The following is a 24,030-nucleotide window of genomic DNA, read 5'->3' as shown; positions in this document are numbered from 1 at the left end:
TGGCAGGTGGCTTCCTGGGAAAGAGCCAAACAAAGTTTGCGAATGAAAATGACCTTGACCTACTTTCAAGGTCACAGCGTTCAAATATGTCAAACAGTTCAAACAGCTTCTTCTGAAGAATTAAAAGGCATAAAATTATAATATTTGGCTGGTGACTTCCCGGGATAGAGCTCACCAAAGTTTGCAAATGAAAATGACCTCAACCTACTTTAGAGGTCACAGAGGTCAACAACATTTTAATGGATTTGTTCTTGAGAACTAAAAGGAATGGATTCATAAGATTTGGCTGGTAGCTTTTTGGAATAGAGCTAACCAATTTGAGAAGGAAAATGACATTGACCTACTTACAAGATCACAGGGAAAAATATGTCAGGAACTTCTGAAGAAGAATCAAAAAGCATAGAATCTTATAATAATACTTTGCTGGTAGTTTCAACAGATGGAGCCAACAAAGTTTGCGAGGGAAATATTTTTAGTGCAATATAATATTTAATGAGAATATTTTGCTATGACTGCTTAAATATTCAGGTGAGCGATACAGGCCCTCTTGGGCCTCTTGTTCTGGAACATAATGCTAATAATAATAGTTTGTCTAATTGTAAAATATATATCTAATGTCCCGGTCACACATTATTGGATCGTGGCATCATTCGTGGCAATCTGTAGTGGTCTGTTGCTGTCTGTATTGTATCCTGGGTCAATCGTCGTAGTACTTGTATATCCCTGGCAATTTTTGAGCATGTTCAAAAATTCACCACGGATCAGGCAACCGTATTACATCCTTATTGATCTGTAGTAGCACATACTAATCCGTTGTAGTCCGATATATACCATAATTATCCATACTTATTCGTAGTACATCCCCGACCTCAAGTCGACAAGGATTGGTACGATTAGTTACTGTGAACTATGTACTTGTACTAACCCGTACTATAACTAAAATTAAGTTGTGGAATGAACAAGCGAGAGCAGGAATTTGTATACGGTTTGCTCACTGTGGCGCTCCGTGGGAGTTTGTACTATTCCGTGCCAGACCGTTCTTCTTCGTGATAACCCATACTAAAATTGTAACAAACCGTTGTTAATCTGCAGTGCATACACAGTGACATGTGTCATTCCATACTGAATCGTAGCAATCCGTATCACTCCCTGTTGTCAACTAGGCCCCTATCTGTACTCAAACCATGGTGCATCTGTAGCGGACCACGGATATAGACTATTCCGGGCTCGTCTGTGAGTTTCCATCCATACTGGATCCGGCGATCCGATCTGTGAATGTGTGAACGGGGCATTATGAATACTGGTATATTGTTGGAACAAACATCACATTGTATGGCATTGACATGTCTACACTAAAACCTGTGAAACAGTAATTTGGATTTTTTTTATTTTCTCTGGAACGTAACCTTAAACAGAAATATTGTGTAAATTAAACCTAAGACCCAACAGAAATAATGTATTACCATAGTTAAACAGATAAACCAACAGATTACAATGTTGTATGCATGGAATTGATGAATAGTGAATTAACTGCTTACAGATATTGTACTTCTTTCAGTAAATACTGTATATAAGCATTTCAGCTGTATGCATAAATGCATGTTAGTCTGGTTTGTTTGAACATGCATTTTATGATCTTTTCTCTTGCATTATTGCACCTAATCTGAACATCTTGAAATCTGAAATAGCCCTGGCAGTGGTCCATACCGGCACTGTTGTATGTTTATGAGAATACCCAGGATGTTTGTGTTCTAAAAATAGGTTATTACTGCAACATTTACATTGCATGGTTCCAACATAATGAAGTTTTTTCTTAATGTTTAAAATTGATAACAATTGTAAAGGTAATTTACTAACATCCCTATTATAGTCTCACCTATAACTCACCAGTTTTTACTATAACTGATAAAAATAAATGACCTTGACCCAATTTCTAGGTCACAGGTCAAACTACAATTGGTATTACTGTGCAACATCCTAATGCCTAGAGTCACATTTTTGTAGTGTATTATGGAGACAACATACTTGGCACCTGAATATTTTGATGGTCATCTGACCCAGTATTTAGTTTTAATACTTCTAATTAGCATATTTTGTGAAAGATGAATGAAGAAAGCAATAGGTGTCCCTTACACTGACCCCATCCCTTACACTGACCCCATCCCTTACACTGACTCCATCCCTTACACTGACCCCATCCCTTACACTGGCCCCATCCCTTACACTGACCCAATCCCTTACACTGACCCCATCCCTTACACTGACCCCATCAAATATACACAGTACATATATTTACATAGGCCCTTCAATCTCTTATATATATGTCATTAATAAATGTCTTATTGCAGAGAAAGAAACATATTGAAACATGTTTTGGCATGTGATGTAAAATAACATGTTATCAGCTAATTTGTTTAAGTAATTTTGATCACGACCCATTTCGATGGTCATAGATTCAAGTATAGGAGGGCAATACATCTCCCCCCCCCCCCTCACACACTCATACACACACTCTCACACACACACAGCATGCACACATTAATTACCTCTATATAAAATGCTGCCTAACACTTACAGTGTCTTAAAGTACATAAAACTTAACCATTTATGTTTTTATTTTCCAGGAACAGAATAATAAAAGGAAGCAGAGAGTGAGTGATCGTCTGAATTATGTGTCTGTGTTAGAAACTCTAAATGATAACGGGGACACCCCACTGATATGTGCTGCCAGAGCAGGTCACTTAGACATATGTAGTCTCCTCCTGGAATCTGGGGCCTACATCAACCAAACCAACCAACATGTCCGACAAACGCCACTCCTGGTGGCGGTGGAGCATGGTCACATGGACGTGGTGGACTTCCTGTTAGACTGCGGTGCAGATGTACAGCTCACAGACAACATACACATTACACCGCTTTACGCTGCCATCAAGGCACGGAATCCACCCATGGTTCAGCGACTAATTCAGGCAGGCTGTGATGTTAACCTTGGAAGTCAGGACCATGCACCACTCTTCCTTGCAGCCAGACTCAAATTGCTATCAGTTGTACAGGTATGGTGTAAAAGAAATATTTACAAGGATATTTTCTTTCTTAAAAAGCTAACTGGAGATATTTCAATTATTTCCATACACATACAGGCTTTTAAGAAACTTCTTCCAAAACAGGCCACCGGAGAAAAACATATTTAAATGGCCTGGTGCCTGTTTTTAGGTCACCTGAGCTTTAGCTCAAGTGACCTATTGCTATCCGTCTTCGTCCGTTGTCGCCCGTCGTGCGTTAACATTTTACATTTTCAACTTCAGCTGAAATACTTGCAAAAGGATTTCATTAATATTTCATGGGAAGGTTACTGACATCTCCCTGACCAAGTGTTGTTATTTTTCGGGTTGATCAGAAATCCAATATGGCCACCACGGCCGCCATTTTTAAAAACTATTTCAAACTTAAAGTCAAGTTCTGCTGGGCCAATTGAACTGAAATTTGGTAGGAATGATCGACTAATGGTCCTGACAAAGTGTTATTATTTTTCGGGTTGATCAGAATTCAAATATGGCCGGTATGGCCGCCATTTTGAAAAAACATTTCAAACTTAAAGTCTAGTTCTACTGGGCTGATTGAACTGAAACTTTGTAGGAATTATCAACTAATGGTCCTGACAAAGTGGGGTTTTTTTTCGGGTTGATCAGAAATACAATTTGGCTGCCACGGCCACTTTTTTTGAAATAACTAGTTCAAACTTAAAAACAAGTTCTATTGGGCCAATTTAACTGAAACTCGGTCTAGGAATGATCAGCTCGTGGTCCTGACTAACTTAAGTTAACGTTATACTTAACTGTTTTTTACTCAAATTGGTACATATTTCAACAACAAAAATAAATACTGTAGGACTCAGATGACCGTTAAGGCCCATGGGCCTCTTGTTAATGAAAACCCTGCACCTGGTCATGTGTTATATCTAAAACATCATTCTAGAACCGATTTTAAGTAATTTTAAGGGTTGTTCTAAATAGCTTTACTACACATATTAGTCAAAATGTCTTTTGCGGTTTGGCATGAACTTTAAAATTCTCATGAAACATTTGCATTTTAATTCTCATCAATTAAAGTGCAGTGTGGGAATTCAGGCTTTTACAAGTATTTATGATTTTCTTTGACCCACAGATGCTGATCAAAGCAGGCTGTAACAAGAACATCACTATCAAGTATGACGTCACCCCGTTATATGAGGCTACATTTAGAGGTAGGTACAGGATCACTGCTTCACAACCTTATCATAAACTCTGTCTATCATCTGTTTCTATAACTCTCTTATGCAATATTAAGTATCATAAAGATGATATAAACTAAAGGATCAAATTATTGAACCTATTTATGACTCAAACTAAAAAGGTAGTATGTACTTTTCTAGTTATCCCCAATGCATGTCATAATTCCGCTATATTTTCATGAAGGTTCAAATCTTCATATAATGCTGTTACATTGGGGTGAGGATGCTAAACACGCTACAACTAGGATATGGATACTTTTTTTACACTCCACTGAGCCTCAAATCAATCTGATTAAAGTCCTATCTGCATTCTCTACCTAACGTGATACGTAGAGAAAGTAGGATAGGATTTTAATCGGATTGGCCTCAAATGAAATTGTTTTTCAGGCCATAGTTTCTTCATGATGTTTTTATACAGGCTTCCCATACTTAGTGCCCTGTTACAACTTGGTGTGAAGGTTTCTTTCACACCATAACTATGTCACTATGAAGTATATTTTCCACTCTGCTGAATACTGAAGGAGATTGTATCCAGAGCAGGGTATCTCTTGAGCTTTGCTCAGTGTTACCTCGGTTGTAATTAGATCCTAACTTTTTGGTACAAATTACAAAGCATGGTCTTGCTACACATTGGTTGTACTTTTCTTAGAGCATGTTTCTTCAGAGTATGGTAGTACAATGATATTTAGGAAATTATGGAACTTAAACTGGACCATTTTATTTGTAGGTCACTCGGACATTGTGGAGTTCCTTGTCAATGAGGAATGTGATGTCAATAAGACAGACATGTATGGCGTCAGTCCTCTCCACATTGCGTCTATGTATGGTCACCTGAACTGTGTCATCCTCCTAATTCTGGGTAAGACAACCTCCCTACACTTACAGACTGTAATACTGATGTCAATAAGACAGACATGTATGGCGTCAGTCCTCTCCACATTGCGTCTATGTATGGTCACCTGAACTGTGTCATCCTCCTAATTCTGGGTAAGACAACCTACACATACAGACTGTAATACTGATACGGCGATAATCTCTACAAAAACATTCTCTACTTGATCAGAAATGAAAGTTCGAAAGCTTTTATGTTTGTGAATCATTTTACTTTACTTTACTACCAACAATGTAGTGGATTCCTAGAATTACTCCAACAACCTTTATCATTGGGTTTTAGGATATTTGCTTTGATTCTTTCTGACCTACTGTATACTGGGAAACTTTTGCCCTGTCAATTATTTGCCGTTTGTCTATAAAATCCATGTTGGCCCGTGTAAATTTCACCCTGTAAACATGTAATGACTATATGTTGTATGTTTCATACTAACATTCACGGTCATAATCAATTCTCCTTTATTGGGGATGGCGGAAAAGCGAAAAGTTAAATTACAGCAAAATTTTCCCTGTATACAGTATTACTTGAATCAAAATTCAAACAAACATTTGAATTTGCAAATGAAATAATGAAGTTATTCTTATAAAGATTTTCCATATGTTTCATAAATAAACATTGGTATTTGTGTAAAAACTACATGTTTATCTTTAAGAAGATTATTCTAAACCAAAAGTGATGTGAACAAGATTTGAAAATATTGTTTGGGGTTGCCGTACTTTTGGGAATTGATTATTTCATTACATTTTCCCCACAAATTTGCATAGATTTACTGTAAAAAAAACAACCAAATCATGTCATTTATATTAGAAAATTTATTTTTATCAGGATTTGTTTCTGATAAATCTGTTCCTGTAAAAACATAGACAGGCGTATTAAGCCTTGATGAGAAATACATGGGAGATTTTACACAAAACTAGACTTAACTGGTTCAGTAACTAATGGGTAAGCTTCTATTACTACGGTACCATGTGATAAGGCTGTGTGATGACACAGTGGTGTTTTGTTTGATTTCCAGTGACTGAGGCTGCATAACCAGCAAGTGTCAGTCACACACGGCTCTGGGGACTAACCACTATGTAGTATTACTCAGTCACACACGGCTCTGGGAACTACCCACTATGTAGTATTACGGTACTTTTGTTTTGTTCCTGACCCCCCTCATGGTTTTAACATGTTCTATCAAACCTAATAATTTTTACTCTCAATATTTAAAGTGAAGTCACCCATTTACACTTATTTTCATATCAGTCATTTTAACATTTTGTTCACAAGGAGTCTCCTTTTTTTTAAAAAATATAAGCAATTACAATACAGATGAAAAGAATGTGTAAACAAAAATCTATCTATACCAAACCTATCGTTAAATTTTTTATTAATGTTTTTTTTGTGTAAAATATCTTGATATCTTGCAATTGACCTTCGGAAGAAAAAAACAAAGCTTATTGCTGACTTAAGAAATCTTTCAGAATTGGAAAATATTTCAATTGGCTCATGCTCTGATGTTAATTAGAGTACCGGTTTTAAGTAATACATATATAAAAATTTCATCTCAAATCAAAACATCTTCAATGTTCGCCTGATGGAGAGGAGATGAACAGTGTCAGTTTTTGATGACAGGTGGTGCTGACATGAGGCTAAGGATGCAGCACGGCCAGACTGCCCTTCAGGTTGCCATGGAGATGAACCATGCGGATGTTGTGGAGTACTTCCTGTGTAGAGGAGAAGACATTCTCAGTAAACCACATGGGAGTAACAGGTACAGTAACAGCAGTAAAGTTTTCTATCGGCAGGCCCATCAGGCCTTCAATCCATATTCATGAAGAACTGTTTGCGAAATATGTTCATGAAAAAAAGTGCTTTTTGATGCCAATAACAATTTCCTAATGTCAAAACAGTCATTCGTGTTTGTAACTGATATATCTAGGGGTCAAAATAAAGACCTCTCTTTTCCAAACTGGTTTCTAGCTCACCTAGCTCAAAGGGCTAAGTGAGCTTATAACATGACGCGGCGTCCATCGTCTATCTGTCCGATCGTTTGGCATCAGCTTTTTACTTTAAACAACTTCATCTGAATAATCAAGAGGCTTAGGGTGATGATATTTGGCCAGTAACATGCTGGGATGAACAGCTACCACGTTTGTTCATATGATTGACCTTTGCCCATATTCAAGGTCAAATGCCAGGGGTTAACAGGTCCTTTTGAATGACTTGGAGACATAGATAATTATTTTTGTCTGTAGCTTTATTTAAGCTCACTTTTAAGGTTGTAAGTGTGAGATTAATACCAGGTTAGCGATGCAGGCCACCTATGTAATACAATCTAAATACTTCAAGTTTAGCAAGCTATTTTATTCTCCATGCATCTGGTTCAATTTAGATACAAGTTTTTAATCATGTCAGATGTAAAAGAATTCATGTTGAATGACATTTGATCCCACAGTCTGAAGATAATAGCGACAGTGTTTGAGAAAGGCCACAAAGAGACAGTGGAGGTTTTACTGAGAGGCTGTGCCAACCTTGTCCTGTTACATTACCCTAGGGTCACAGAGATGTTCTGGTAAGTACACTACCACGGGTCACAGAGATGGTCTGGTAAGTACACTACCACGGGGTCACAGAGATGGATGTTCTGGTAAGTACACTACCCTGGGGTCACAGGGATGTTCTGGTAAGTACACTACCATGGGGTCACAGAGATGTTCTGGCAAGTACACTACCCCGGGGTCACAGAGATGTTCTGATGAGTACACTACCACGGGGTCACAGAGATGTTCTGGTAAGTACACTTCCCCGGGGTCACAGAGATGTTCTGGTAAGTACACTCCCACGGGTCACAGAGATGGTCTGGTAAGTACACTACCACGGGGTCACAGAGATGGATGTTCTGGTAAGTACACTACCCTGGGGTCACAGAGATGTGCTGGTAAGTACACTACCGCGGGTCACAGAGATGGTCTGGTAAGTACACTCCCACGGGGTCACAGAGATGTTCTGGTAAGTACACTTCCCCGGGGTCACAGAGATGTTCTGGTAAGTACACTACCCCGGGGTCACAGAGATGTTCTGGTAAGTACACTACCCTGGGGTCACAGAGATGTTCTGGTAAGTACACTACCATGGGGTCACAGAGATGTTCTGGTAAGTACACTACCCCGGGGTCACATAGATGTTCTGGTAAGTACACTACCCCGGGGTCACAGAGATGTTCTGATGAGTACACTACCACGGGGTCACAGAGATGTTCCGGTGAGTACACTACCACAGGGTCACAGAGATGTTCTGGTGAGTACACTACAACAGGGTCACAGAGATGTTCTGGTAAGTACACTTCCCCGGGGTCACAGAGATGTTCTGGTAAGTATACTACCACGGGTCACAGAGATGTTCTGGTGAGTACACAACCACGGGGTCACAGAGATGTTCTGGTGAGTACACTACCACGGGTCACAGAGATGTTCTGGGAAGTACACTACCCCGGGGTCACAGAGATGTTCGGGAAGTACACTACCACGGGTCACAGAGATGGTCTGGTAAGTACACTACCCCGGGGTCACAGAGATGTTCGGGAAGTACACTACCACGGGTCACAGAGATGGTCTGGTAAGTACACTACCCCAGGGTCACAGAGATGTTCTGGGAAGTACACTACCCCGGGGTCACAGAGATGTTCTGGTAAGCACACTACCACGGGGTCACAGAGATGTTCTGGTGAGTACACTACCACGGGTCACAGAGATGTTCTGGGAAGTACACTACCCCGGGGTCACAGAGATGTTCGGGAAGTACACTACCACGGGTCACAGAGATGGTCTGGTAAGTACACTACCACAGGGTCACAGAGATGTTCTGGTAAGCACACTACCACGGGGTCACAGAGATGTTCTGGTAAGTACATTACCACGGGGTCACAGAGATGTTCTGGTAAGTACCCTACCACGGGGTCACAGAGATGTTCTGGTAAGTACATTACCACGGGGTCACAGAGATGTTCTGGTAAGTACACCACCCCGGGGTCACAGAGATGTTCTGGTGAGTACACTACCACAGGGCCACAGAGATGTTCTGGTAAGTACACTACCCCAGGGTCACAGAGATGTTCTGGTAAGTACACTACCTCGGGTCACAGAGATGGTCTGGTAAGTACACTACCCCAGGGTCACAGAGATGTTCTGGTAAGTACACTACCATGGGGTCACATAGATGTTCTGGTAAGTACACTACCCCGGGGTCACATAGATGTTCTGGTAAGTACACTACCCCGGGGTCACAGAGATGTTCTGGTGAGTACACTACCACGGGGTCACAGAGATGTTCTGGTGAGTACACTACCACAGGGTCACAGAGATGTTCTGGTAAGTACACTACCCCGGGGTCACAGAGATGTTCTGGTAAGTACACTACCACGGGGTCACAGAGATGTTCTGGTGAGTACACTACCCTGGGGTCACAGAGATGTTCTGGTGAGTACACTGCATACACTACTGACTTCTTCAAACCACAGACAATACAAAACTTTAGACATTTATATATATAACACCAGACCTATCAACTTCATTATTTAAGCATTATATATATATATAGCACATTTTTGGTGCTGATATCAATGTTTTACACTCAACCTTGATGAGATTTTGAACAAATATTCTTTTTGACAAAATGAACAGAAGTCCAAAGTCCTTTGTTGGCTTTTAGAGCAATATTAAAAAAAACCCACTTCAGATATAAGATATTAAGCTTATAGTTTTTTCTTTCAAAATGTTTTATTTCAATAACTTGCATATTTTTATATACATCTTATAACCAGTATACATTGTTTTACATATCACTACATCATTCTTCATCTTATAACAAGCATACATTGTTTTACATATCACTGCATCATTCTTCATCTTCATCTTATATAACCAGCATACATTGTTTTACATATCACTACATCATTCTTCATCCTATAACCAGCATACATTGTTTTACATATCAATACATCATTTTTCATCTTGTAATAAAGCATACATTGTTTTACATATCACTACATCATTTTTCATCTTATTACCTGCATACATTGTTCTATACATCATCCTACTTCATTCTTATTAGGTATACATTGTTTTATATATATTATATAAATTTTCATCAGATTAAAATAACAAAAACCAATTATCACACAGGCTCATTCATTCACTCATTATTTTCATTATCAGAGTAGGTAAATTTATAAAGACTCACAATTCTTTTTGTACTTATTCATTACAGTAGCAACATACTTGTATTTATATTAATTATAGCTATAGCTGTGATTTCAATGAATGAATTAAAGCAATGAATGTATAATTTTGTCTGTTTGCACTTATTATATTATATTATAGCTTATAGTTAATGATTTACCAATATGTTATAATAGTACTATAGAAAACAAAATATTTCTTTGTTTAAGTATGTGTACAAGTTTAAGTCTGTGTACAGGTTTAAGTATGTGTACAGGTTTAAGTCTGTGTACAGGTTTAAGTCTGTGTATAGGTTTAAGTCTGTGTACAGGTTTAAGTATGTGTACAGGTTTAAGTCTGTGTACAGGTTTAAGTCTGTGTATAGGTTTAAGTCTGTGTACAGGTTTTAGTCTATGTACAGTTTTAAGTCTGTGTACAGGTTTAAGTCTGTGTACAGGTTTAAGGCTGTGTACAAATTTAAGTCTATGTACAAGTTAACATCTGTGTACAGGTTTAAGTCTGTGTACAGGTTTAAGTCTATGTACAGGTTAACATCTGTGTACAGGTTTAAGTCTGTGTACAAGTTTAAGTCTATGTACAAGTTAACATCTTTGTACAGGTTTAAGTCTGTGTACAGGTTGAAGTCTGTGTACAGGTTTAAGTCTGTGTACAAGTTTAAGTCTGTGTACAGGTTAAAGTCTGTGTACAGGTTTAAGTCTGTGTACAAGTTTAAGTCTATGTACAAGTTAACGTCTGTGTAAAGATGTGTATAATATTGAGTCTCTCCTCCACAGTAACAACAAACACCTGTTGGAGATGCTGTTTATGTCGGGGATACAGACCATCCCTGGGGTCCTGACAGTGCCTAAGCTTCACCCAAAGTATGTCTGCAATCCTGTCGCCGCTAAGTGGCTCGATGAGTACCACAAGAAACCTCGCTCTCTCAAAGCCTTATGTCGTATTCGAGTGCGCCGATGTCTAGGGAATAAAGTACTGTGCCTATCCAAAGGACTGCCACTACCAGCCGTTGTCAAGGACTATATCTGTCTGGGTGACATGTACGGAGAATAAGGTTCTGTGCCTAGCCATAGGATTACCACTACCAGCCGTTGTCAAGGACTATATCTGTCTGGGTGACATGTACGGAGAATAAGGTTCTGTGCCTAGCCATAGGATTACCACTACCAGCCGTTGTCAAGGACTATATCTGTCTGGGTGACATGTACGGAGAATAAGGTTCTGTGCCTAGCCATAGGATTACCACTACCAGCCGTTGTCAAGGACTATATCTGTCTGGGTGACATGTACGGAGAATAAGGTTCTGTGCCTAGCCATAGGATTACCACTACCAGCCGTTGTCAAGGACTATATCTGTCTGGGTGACATGTACGGAGAATAAGGTTCTGTGCCTATCCAAAGGATTACCACTACCAGCCGTTGTCAAGGACTATATCTGACTGGGTGACATGTACGGAGAATAAGGTTCTGTGCCTATCCAAAGGATTACCACTACCAGCCGTTGTCAAGGACTATATCTGACTGGGTGACATGTACGGAGAATAAGGTTCTGTGCCTATCCAAAGGATTACCACTACCAGCCGTTGTCAAGGACTATATCTGACTGGGTGACATGTACGGAGAATAAGGTTCTGTGCCTATCCAAAGGATTACCACTACCAGCCGTTGTCAAGGACTATATCTGACTGGGTGACATGTACGGAGAATAAGGTTCTGTGCCTATCCAAAGGATTGCCACTACCAGCCGTTGTCAAGGACTATATCTGTCTGGGTGACATGTACGGAGAATAAGGTTCTGTGCCTATCCAAAGGATTACCACTACCAGCCGTTGTCAAGGACTATATCTGTCTGGGTGACATGTACGGAGAATAAGGTTCTGTGCCTAGCCATAGGATTACCACTACCAGCCGTTGTCAAGGACTATATCTGTCTGGGTGACATGTACGGAGAATAAGGTTCTGTGCCTAGCCATAGGATTACCACTACCAGCCGTTGTCAAGGACTATATCTGTCTGGGTGACATGTACGGAGAATAAGGTTCTGTGCCTAGCCATAGGATTACCACTACCAGCCGTTGTCAAGGACTATATCTGTCTGGGTGACATGTACGGAGAATAAGGTTCTGTGCCTAGCCATAGGATTACCACTACCAGCCGTTGTCAAGGACTATATTATTACCACTACCAGCCGTTGTCAAGGACTATTACATCTGTGTGTTTGCAAGTCATTTAGCAACATCAAAACTGTAGGACATCAGGTGATCACCATTCGGATTAATATCCAAATTATTTCATTTTTAATTGAATGCAGGAAAAAACCCATTTACCATCAATGAACAGATGTGTTTTGCATTAGAACATATTGATTTTAAGCTACTGGTCAAGTAGAGCCTTGTTAGTTATTAAATCACCATTTAGGAGTGTGCAGCAATTTTATTTTAATCAGTATGTCTTTTTCATATTCACTTTCATTAACAAGTTTTTATAGTGAAGATTAATGTAAATGTCTTTATAGTTCTTGAATGGCGGACCTGTATTTACTGCTCTCCCCATGGGATTGTTACGGGTACAATTGTGTGGATGACAGAACAATAGATTGGTATTGCTGAAAGCCTTTTGTCTTTCATAGGTGGACGTGTGCTTCGTTAGTACTTGTAGTGGTGGAGCTGTGTACATATGAAGTCGTGGTGTATAATTTATGAAAGATTTTTGAATTTTGCTCATATTTTCAATCAAAAGGCAGACTGTGATGTTGTTGACAGTCTGGTACAAACAGTTAATACACACTGATGTTGTCGACAGTCTGGTACGAACAGTTACTACACACTGATGCTGAGTCTGGAACAAGGAGTTGCACCTAACAGGTGTCGCGATTATTTCAGGGATTTTAAAATCTGTAGAGTTAGCTGCGTTTACTGCTACGTGAAGAATTCAGTGCAATAAGATAGAATTATGCTGGCGTATATGTATAAGTCTAGCCACTCAACTGTCATGAACTGTTCTTTGAATCTGATTTTTTTATGTTTTTTTTTTATTGTAATTCACCGGTGCTTGATTTATGAATGGAGAGAATAACATAGTCATTTTAGTACCGGTGTTTCTGTCATTATACTACATTTTTTCATACTAGTAACTAGGAATAATGTATACCAGGACATTTTCGCTCAGTCAAACTTTTGCCCTTCGCTGGTAAAGTCCATATTCGATCAGTTTTAAATTCACCTTCACTTTTAATTACTATGTATGTAAGTTGTTTACTGTGGTTTGTTCTCGTTACGAAGGTCGAAAAAGGCAACATTCAACTGCAGCAAAAATTTACCAGTAAACGGTATATGTGCATTGTACATGTAGTACTTGGTAGTACACTTAACCAGTATTATACATGTATATGTGATACTGGTTAGTGGGTATACTACCTTTTACTTAATCTCAAGATTACTAATATTAAATATCAGAATTCTCAATCATCTCTGTTGATATATATTTTACATCATGGAAAATAAGGTTTGGCATGATTTTGTTGGAAAAGAGCTGAAACTGTTTTCATAAAAGCTTCAAAAAGATTTTAAAAATCTAATGTATTTATTCATTGAAAGAAAAGTTTTAAAGGAATTTAATTTTACGGACAAAGAATCACACCTTCTAGACTCTAAACAACTTTTTAACTTGATCTTCATTTTATTTTGTAGTTACTTTGAGGTGGAATGTAAAGTTCTGGTGAGAAAAACAAGTTTTTAGTGTTTGGCCAAGATTTTTATTACTTTGTGAAGTTTATAATTGTGAAGGTCTATATGTTTGATTGTTTTCTCTAACAGAAAGTTTTCTGTCATGAGTGATTTAAAAGATTCATTGACAAAAGCCAGACCAGGACCATTATGTGTTTTTATGAGATATTGTTTATGCTTTGTCTAATGACAGATACTTTTTAGAGTACCTTTATTTTTTGTCGTACATCAGTTACAGTATTTTTCTTCCCCCCCCCCCGTGACTTTTCCAAATGTTTTGTGTTGTACAGATTGTATTCTGATATGAACATGTCTGTGCTGGTGGTAGTAGTAGCAGCTGGTTCTGCGACGTCTATGTTATATTGATGTTTGGATGGCTTCTCTCTTGCCCTTCGTCTCTCCTTGAGAATCCACTTCATAATTCCTTCCTCAAGGATCTTCCTTCTACTCAATTCTTCACTTTACAAAACATTTCCTTCTACTGGACTCCTCACAACACACTTCAATTTATTCTTACAGTACTATCTAGGTAAATCATTTGAATTAAATGAAAATATGTAATTTATGTAATCATTTAACAATTTCTTTTGAGTTTTCCTGAACTTTTATATGTTAAGTTATGTTAACCTGTATGGAGACATTGATTGTTCTACACATATATCCTGTTTTCACATTGATTTAGAGTACATTGTGTTACGATTTGTTTTGTAGAAATATACATACAGTAGTTTACATTTAGTTTAAATGGCATGCCTCCTTTCATTGATGTATCCAGCCATTTATTAGGATATCATTGTTAAGTTGTAGTTGGCAGGTATTACTACATGTTTTGCTAAAAATAAAAAAATCTCATAAAAAGTGGGAATTGAAATGAATTTGATTATTATCAGAAACAGTTATTGGTTTAACAGTAACCATAGTATCGCAGGTAACAAAGCTTTTTAAAGAATTACAGAATATCTGCTTTTGATCTGTATTTTGCAAAATCCAGACTGACATTTAACTATAAGATACTCCATATATTGTGTATGTACATTAATGTTTGATATTTTACATTTGTTGAAAACCGATGTATATAGCTTTTTTTGTATATTATTGTGTACTTATTACTGATATACACAGGTAGCACCCATGTGGTGAGCCCCTACCCTGTTTGTTAGCACCCCCTGTGGTGGGCCCCCCTACCCTGTTTGTTAGCACCTCCTGTGGTGGGCCCCCCTGACCTGTTTGTTAGCACCTCCTGTGGTGGGCCCCCTACCATGTTTGTTAGCACCTCATGTGGTGGTCCCCCTACCCTGTTTGTTAGCACCTCCTGTAGTGGCCCCACTCTTGCTATATCTAGTCAAACCTGGGTGCACCACAAGAAATTATATGTAAACAAATTATAGCTATTATGTTTTAATCTTTTTCAATTTGACATAATGCCAAACTCTTTACCCAGTATTTAGTTGAAAAGACACATTATGTTTGTTATCCTCCCAACTTAAATGGATATGATAACAATGATTTAAATCATAATAAATGTATGTAAATTGCAAACATTTCTTTTTTTTAAATCAAATTTTTCCAATTTACATTAATCACTCTTGTTGGCCAGGATGCCACATAAGGAGTCTTAATGTGGAAGGTTACCAAAGTGCCTGGTGAAAACCAAGTGGTTGAGCAGGTGACCCAATATCTGTTCATGTCTGATTATAAGTGATAGGGAATTAAACCCCAGCCGTCTCGGTGAAAGGTAGGTGGGATATCCATTGTGCCACCCGACTATCTGATTGCATACCTTTCGATATTACCTAGTTTTATTTACCTATGGTTATCGTTGCCTAATATTTAATGTTATTGGAGTAATGAGTTTATATATATGTATTGTATGTATTTAACATGAAGAATGATGAAGTGCCTTGTACACATGGTCAGAACATCAATCAAGTGACGGGCAGGTATCACGATCTACTAGTGTTATCAGCAAAGAGACGATTTCCAGTTCAAAGTGGAAGTCATATGCATAGATTAAAGAGTAACGCCTGTAATAGCTCGGCCTCCTAGTGAATGTAAAGGCGACTTTTTGTGTTATATGTGTATGGAGTTCGGCTGCTAATCAGCTGGAGTCACTAGATCACATTGAAGGAATTGGGGTGTGATGTAACGATTAGAAAATACATTTTTTATCGATAGGTTTTAATAATGAGTTTGCGTCTAAGAAGAAAACCAGAGTTACGCCACAATCGGTACATTATCTGGGTTTCTAACGATGCGGTCCTACGTTGTTTGTCAGTCTATTTTGGTACTGGGAAGTTATAAGGGCATAATATTGATCTAGCATGCTGACCATTTACTTAACTCTATGCTTAGATTGTAGTGTTTCAGATAATCTATGTAAATATCCTAGAATATGATCGGTTTCGTTAATGTTTTTACTGTAAGCTGTATGCCATACTAGATGGGGTACATTTTAGAGACTTCTTAGAGGTTGGATCTGTTTATAATTATTGTGCACATTTATAACTGTCAACATCATTCAGTTAATCAACTTGTTTCTCGGGCATATCTCTGGAAATGTCAGTTATTTTCAAAACATCATTGATTTCTATTTCATTGAATGGAGATGAGAGATACAAATCATTTAACAGAAATACCTTTTGATTCTTCCCCCTCAACCCAAACTTATCGCCACCTCGTCACGGAAAGTGTACTGTCTTGACCACTGTCCATTTCCACCTGGTCATACATTGGGTTCAGTAAATGGTTTTAAATTTATGTCTTTCATATGTTTTATTTATTGTATAACTGGATGTATAATTCTGCTGTCACACTTAAGAAACGTGTTAAGTTTAGTGTATTGGTTTCACTGAGATTTTCGCTGTAGATTATTGTTACATTATTGATAGTTATCACTGCTGATTGTCTGTTCACATGTTACTAGGAGTCAGCACCATACACGATTATTGATGGTGCTAGCTGTCCATTGTTTTCACCGGTATTGTTTTTTAATGATTTAACATAATGATTAAAACTGTTATTTAATAGATATTGTGTCTGTGTTTCTTGTTACTATAATACAGTAAACAATAAGGGCTGGGACAGTTAATCATGACATGATGTCAATACATCATGAGCCTTGTTACCTGTCTCAGCACTACACAGTACTGTTGTTACTCTACTGATCCATTGTATCAATGATGAAATGCACTTGTCCTCATAAAACTAATAACATATTTTGGTGAGAGAGTTGTATAACATACAAATCATATAACTTCTAAAATATATTGACATCGAGAAAGGATGTTCTCTGTTGGTGATGACAACATTTCATTAGTAATTAGATAAGAAACTATCGAGCTGATTCTTATAGAGGGAAATTACATGGTCATACTTATTGTAAGAAATGTATCATGATCTGCATTACATCACAGTGCGTCATACGGGTCCGAGTTAAATCTATAGAACCACCAGGCAGTCCCCTCGACTACTAAATTGTATATACAGATATCAGCATCACATGTCCTTCATGTGTTGTTTCATACATTGGGTTTCTGACTTGGGCATTGTAATAATGTAACAATTACATTTACAAGAGGCCCAATGGGCCAGTGTCGCTCACCGGTCATTCATTTAGCATCATTCTGTGACCTTCAAAGATGGTCTAGGTAGAATTTAAATAGGCTAAATATAACACATTTTTGGTCATTGTTGGAATTTTTAAAAATGTCTTTACACCTTATGGATCTTTGCTGGATGACTTTATCTGACCTACAAAGTTGGTTGATTTAGGTCATTCAATCAGATCAAACATTCATAACATTTTCCACCATAAAGTTACATGTAAAAATAATTTAAAGCTACTTGGTTATCAGAATAAATCATTAAAAGGGTTTAACACATTTATACTGTGACATTGAAAGTTGGTCAAGATAAATTCATTTGAACAAGAGGCCCAATGGGCCTGCATCGCTCACCTAGTCTAAATCTCACACTTGTAACCTGTAAAGTGATATAAAATAGAGCTACAGAAAAAAATATCAGTATTTATGGCTATAAGTCATTCAAAAGAACATGTTAAAAGATTTTTTTTTTTATTAAGACAGGTCATTTAAATGTTTACACATATTTGACCAAATGTGACCTTGAAAGTGGGTCAAGGTTATTCAAATTCCAAAGCTTGATAGCCCTTCATCCAAGCATGCTACTTGCTAAATATCAACATTCAACATTCTGGGCCTCATGGTTATTCAGGAGAAGTCATTTAAAGATTATAAGCAAATTCGACTCCTGTAACATTGAATATAAGTCAAGGTCATTCACTTTAACAAACTTGGTAGCCCTTGATCCCAGCATGCTACTGACCAGCTATCAACATTCTAGGCCTGATGTTTATTCAGAAGAAGTTGTTTAAATATTTTAACATATTTGACCGCTGTGACCTTGAATATAATTCAAGGTCATTCATTTGTCCGTCCGTCCGGCGTCAATATTTTACTTTAAACAACTTCTTCTTAATAACCGAGAGGCCTAGGGTGATGATATTTAGCCAGTAGCATGCTGGGATAAAGGGCTACCAAATTTGTTTAAATGAATGACCTTCATCCATTTTCAAGGTCACAGGGGTCTAATATGTTTAAAACAACTTCTCCTGAATACCCAAGAGGCCTATCTGCCCTGCACAGCCAAGGACCAAGGGGAACCTACATATAAAATTTGAGAAAGATCCCTTCGGTACTTCTTGAGAAATACCGATAACAAGAATTGTTTAAGGACGGACGACGGACGCAGGGTGATTTGAATAGCCCACCATCACATGATGGTGGGCTCAAAAGTAAGACAAACTCTGTACCAGGGCATAAGCCATATGGCCTTTTGTGCTAACAATTTACCTGTATAATGGAAAAACAAACATACGGTAATAATCCATAAAATCTATGACAGTGTGAATATTTACCGTCAAGTACGGGCAGGAAGTATGTTTCAGTCTGTGTGCAATGGTGCGACCCTTACAGTTACAGTATTATTGTTGATCCCTCGTGACCTTGATTGTGTATGCCGAGATACCTAGCTGACGACAGGTAGTAGCGACTGGACCTAGCATTGATGTTGCACACCACCTGGCTTCGGAGCAAGATCGAACATGATTGTGAGAGGCTGCCAGCTATCTATTACCATCCTGTGACTGCAGCAGTATACATAATGCGTCATTAAACATAATTACTGATGATTTTTAGCTCACCTGGCCCGAAGGGTCAAGTGAGCTTATGCCATGGCACAGCGTCCGTCGTCCGGCAACTTTTTCCTTTAAAACGCTACTAGTCCTTAACGGCTCAAGGGATTTTGACCAAATATGGTCTGGAGCATCAGTGGCTAAAGGGTTCTCAGTTTTGTATAAACGGAGGGTATGGTCCCCCTGTGGACAGAGGGGCGGGGCCAAATATGAGGAAAATAGGTAAATCTTTAAAAATCCTCTTCTCAAAAAATAGAAGGATTTTGACCAAATTTGTTATAGAGCATCTTTGGACAAAGGAGCCTCATGTTTGTATAAACGAAGGTAAGGGCCGGGCCCAATAGGGGAAATAGAGGATTTTTTTCTCTCCTACTATACAAGTGAAGGGATTTAAACCAAATGCATCCTGAAGCATGCTTAGGGACAAAAGAATCAATTTTGTATAAACTGAGGAGTGTGGGCCCCCTTTTTTGGGGCCCTATAGGGGAAATAGAGGAAAACATTAAAGATCCTTCTCCTTTTGTACCAATGAAGGGGTTTTGACCAAGTTTGGTCTGGAGCATCATTGGCCAAAGGGTTCTCAGTTTTGTATCAACAGAGGGTATGGTCCCCCTGGGGGCAGATGGGCGGGGCCAAGTAAGGGGAAAATAGGTAAATCTTTAAAAATCTCCTTCTTCTCAACCAATTGAAGGATTTTTACCAAATTTGTTCTAGAGCATTTTTGGACAAAGGAGCCCCAAGTTTGTATAAACGGAGGGTGTGGCCCTTCTTTTTTTCTCCTGCTCAAATTCAGATTCTGTATGTGCTCATGTTCAAGTGATAAAATAATAACGCGAAATACTGTTTTCAGTATTTAAACATGACTTTCTGACTTTGGCGCAAAATTTAAGCAAATAATAAGAGGTTGGTTTGAGCACAGAATCCATGCTTGAGCATGAGAACGCTTTCATGAATACAAACCCAGGTCTCACGTTCCTATACATACAAAGTTATGGGCCTTCATTTATTTTTGGCGCTGAAGTTTCAATACTACTTTTTTCTTTCCTTTTCGTTGTTCCAAATGTGTTTTGGTATCTGTCTGTTACATATGGTTTCAAGTCAATTTAATAATTCATTTACACTCATTTTTATGTCAACAGGATTTTTTATTAGACATATACCATACATACATCTAACACCTAATGCTGTTGAGCTTATGCTGTGAATCAACATTTTGTCCATCATCATATTCAGCAGAATCATAAGGTAATTATTCTGTCTATAGCTTGTGATGAAGGTCTAGCAAGTTTGTTTAAATAAAGAACCTTAACCCATCTTTAAGATCACATGTTGGTAGGTTGAAAACACTTTTGATAACTTATTCAAAATAACTGTTATGCTACGTAGCGGACAAAATCTTCTACATCATTTCAGTATATACTGTTTTTTCCGCACACTTTTTAAGTACTCGTATAATTCTATAAAGTAAAACACAATGCATATTCATTATTATACTGCAATTTATTTTCTGTACAATTCTAAAACAGGTCTATCATAAATAACATGATTTGAGTACAAATATATAAAATACATATGGCATTATGGAAACTTCAGCTACAACATACTGCACATGAAATCAGCAATATATTATATAGCTGTACCAACACTACTTGGACGGAATGCTTCACGGAGTCAATTTCTTATTCGATTTGAAAATTGCCCTATCACCGATATATGGTTTATCATTGCATGATAGCAGTAATAATGTTTGGAAAATACAAGACATGTATGTATTGTCTATCACAGTTTATGTCTGTCTGGAAAAGGCTGAGGGAGAAAAAAAATGATTTTCAATAATAAACAAAAGTATGGATTTGGCTCTTCTCCAAATACAGAAATGGCCTAGTCAGTGCCAGGCTTTAAAGCTTGCTTAAACATCCTAGCACTAGTCTTTTAATATCTAATGTTAATCCAAGCTTAGGTCTATTACTCTGCCATAACCACAGGTCAACAACAGAATTTGGTCCACAGCAGACCACCAAACTTTCAAAGCCTACTACTTGGTGACAGCAGCCACTAGCTACCTTGGCCATCACACTAGAATGACTATTCAGAAAATGTTGCTACCACAAACAGGTCCATGGTTGCTACCACAAACAGGTCCATGGTTGCTACCACAAGACTAACTACACCATCATTGGATCGTGGGTCGCTTAAACCTCAGCATCTAACACATATGGTAGGTCTGCAGCCACATTTCGGACAAGTCTCGTCACTAGTGATTGTTGACACGAGTCGACTATTCAGACACAGTAGCTACCACGGACTGTAGGTCCTCTATTCACTTTCCTGACAAGTCTCTTCACTAGTGATTGTTGACACGAGTCGACTATTTAGACACAGTAGCTACCACAGACTGTAGGTCCTCTATTTACTTTCCTGACAAGGCTCGTCACTAGTGATTGTTGACACGAGTCGACTATTCAGACACAGTAGCTACCACAGACTGTAGGTCCTCTATTTACTTTCCTGACAAGTCTCATCACTAGTGATTGTTGACACGAGTCGACTATTCAGACACAGTAGCTACCACAGACTGTAGGTTCTCTAGACACTTTCCTGACAAGTCTCATCACTAGTGATTGTTGACACGAGTCGACTATTCAGACACAGTAGCTACCACGGACTGTAGGTCCTCTATTCACTTTCCTGACAAGGCTCGTCACTAGTGATTGTTGACATGAGTCGACTATTCAGACACAGTAGCTACCACAGACTGTAGGTCCTCTATTCACTTTCCTGACAAGGCTCGTCACTAGTGATTGTTGACAGGAGTCGACTATTCAGACACAGTAGCTGCCACAGACTGTAGGTCCTCTATTGACTTTCCTGACAAGTCTCGTCACTCGTGATTGTTGACACGAGTCGGCCTATTCAGCCACAGTAGCTACCACGGACTGTAGGTCCTCTAGTGACGAGACTTTTATTCACTTTCCTGACAAGTCTCTTCACTAGTGATTGTTGACACGAGTCGACTATTTAGACACAGTAGCTACCACAGACTGTAGGTCCTCTATTTACTTTCCTGACAAGTCTCGTCACTAGTGATTGTTGACACGAGTCGGACTATTCAGACACAGTAGCTACCACGGACTGTAGGTCCTCTAGTGACGAGACTTTTATTCACTTTCCTGACAAGTCTCTTCACTAGTGATTGTTGACACGAGTCGACTATTCAGACACAGTAGCTACCACGGACTGTAGGTTCTCTAGACACTTTCCTGACAAGTCTCGTCACTAGTGATTGTTGACACGAGTCGACTATTCAGACACAGTAGCTACCACGGACTACAGGTCCTCTATTCACTTTCCTGACAAGGCTCATCACTAGTGATTGTTGACACGAGTCGACTATTCAGACACAGTATCTACCACAGACTGTAGGTCCTCTATTTACTTTCCTGACAAGTCTCATCACTAGCGATTGTTGACACGAGTTGACTATTCAGACACAGTAGCTACCACGGACTGTAGGTTCTCTAGACACTTTTCTGACATATCTCGTCTGTAGTGGTTGTCGATGTTGTGTATTACTTCCTGGAGTTTGGGGATCACATTGGCATTCTTCATCATCACTTTGGCCTAAGAAAGAAGAGTTATCTATTAAACACTGGTTTACTTTAGAGGTCATTTGAAGGCCTAAGAAAGAGGAGTTATCTATTAGACACTGGTTTACTCTAGAGGTCATCTGAAGGTCAAACCCTTCAGGTATACAGTAACAATTCATTGTTAACAAAATACTGAAGTGAGAGTTGCAGCTAGAAGCAAATAGATGCACAGATGTGATTTTATTGTTAACCATTGAAATACTGAAGGCTCATAGAAATAGAGACAAGAGGCCCAGGGGCCTTGATAGCTCACCTGGTATTTTATTTTTCAATTTAAAACCTGCTGAGTACCATACAGGTTTATCAAAGGAGTATAAGAAACAAAGTTGCAAGAAGAACTACATATAAATCTGTTTTGGTGGGAAAGACACCAAGAAAATGAGTTTCCATGTTAGGTCCCAATTTTCCTCTATTTTCCCTATTGGGCCTCACATGCACCTTTTTATACAAATTAAACACATTGAATTTTCCCCCTAAGCATGCTTCAGGTCACATTTGGTTTAAATCCCCTCATTTGTACAGAAGGGAAAATATTTTTCGTTATTTCCCCTATTGGGCCCTGCTCCTTTTGCCCAAAGATTCTCTAGAACAAGTAGTTTGGTTAAAATCCCTTCAAGGGTACAGAAGGAGAAGGATCTTTGATGTTTTCCTCTATTTCCCCTAATGGGCCCCACCCATCTGCCCCAAAGAAGGGGGCCCACACACCTCAGTTTATACAAAATTGATTCTTTTGTCCCTAATCATACCTCAGACTGCATTTGGTTTAAATCCATTCACTTGTACAGTAGGAGAGAAAAAATCCTCTATTTCCCTTAAGCAACATGGATCAGCCAGACACATAGACAAAACCCACCCTGATCATAACATGGATCAGCCAGACAGAGAGATGATTACCACCCTGATCACAACATGGATCAGCCAGACAAAGAGACGATACCCACCCTGATCATAACATGGATCAGCCAGACATAGACATGATACCCACCCTGATCACAACATGAATCAGCCGGACACAGACATGATATCCACCCTGATCACAACATGGATCAGCCAGACAGAGAGGAA

The 24,030-nt window shown here is 38.6% G+C and overlaps 2 protein-coding genes across 9 annotated transcripts in view; one reads left to right on the top strand and one right to left on the bottom strand.

Annotated features, from left to right (window-relative positions):
• Window positions 1-17,134, top strand: part of LOC110443604 (ankyrin repeat and KH domain-containing protein 1-like) — a 30,734-nt gene extending 13,600 nt beyond the window's left edge. For all 8 annotated transcript variants that reach the window (XM_021487911.1, XM_021487931.1, XM_021487966.1 and 5 more), the window contains exons 3-8: window positions 2,625-3,053; window positions 4,165-4,243; window positions 4,998-5,129; window positions 6,780-6,918; window positions 7,603-7,719; window positions 11,158-17,134. In XM_021487911.1, the coding sequence (XP_021343586.1) occupies window positions 2,625-3,053; window positions 4,165-4,243; window positions 4,998-5,129; window positions 6,780-6,918; window positions 7,603-7,719; window positions 11,158-11,434 (1,173 nt within the window). In that variant the 3' untranslated portion in view covers window positions 11,435-17,134. The remainder of the gene's footprint in view (window positions 1-2,624; window positions 3,054-4,164; window positions 4,244-4,997; window positions 5,130-6,779; window positions 6,919-7,602; window positions 7,720-11,157) is intronic.
• A 5,166-nt stretch (window positions 17,135-22,300) lies between these two features.
• Window positions 22,301-24,030, bottom strand: part of LOC110443594 (rotatin-like) — a 56,110-nt gene continuing 54,380 nt past the window's right edge. Inside the window, exon 46 of the mRNA XM_021487900.1 lies at window positions 22,301-22,939. Within this exon, the coding sequence (XP_021343575.1) occupies window positions 22,799-22,939 (141 nt within the window). The 3' untranslated portion in view covers window positions 22,301-22,798. The remainder of the gene's footprint in view (window positions 22,940-24,030) is intronic.

The sequence above is a fragment of the Mizuhopecten yessoensis genome, unplaced genomic scaffold (genome assembly GCF_002113885.1).
Source record: "Mizuhopecten yessoensis strain PY_sf001 unplaced genomic scaffold, ASM211388v2 scaffold1961, whole genome shotgun sequence".
In the NCBI taxonomy this organism is placed as follows: Eukaryota; Metazoa; Mollusca; class Bivalvia; order Pectinida; family Pectinidae; genus Mizuhopecten; species Mizuhopecten yessoensis.
The sequence above is the reverse complement of the archived record's forward strand: the minus strand, read 5'-3'. Positions and strand labels throughout refer to the sequence as shown.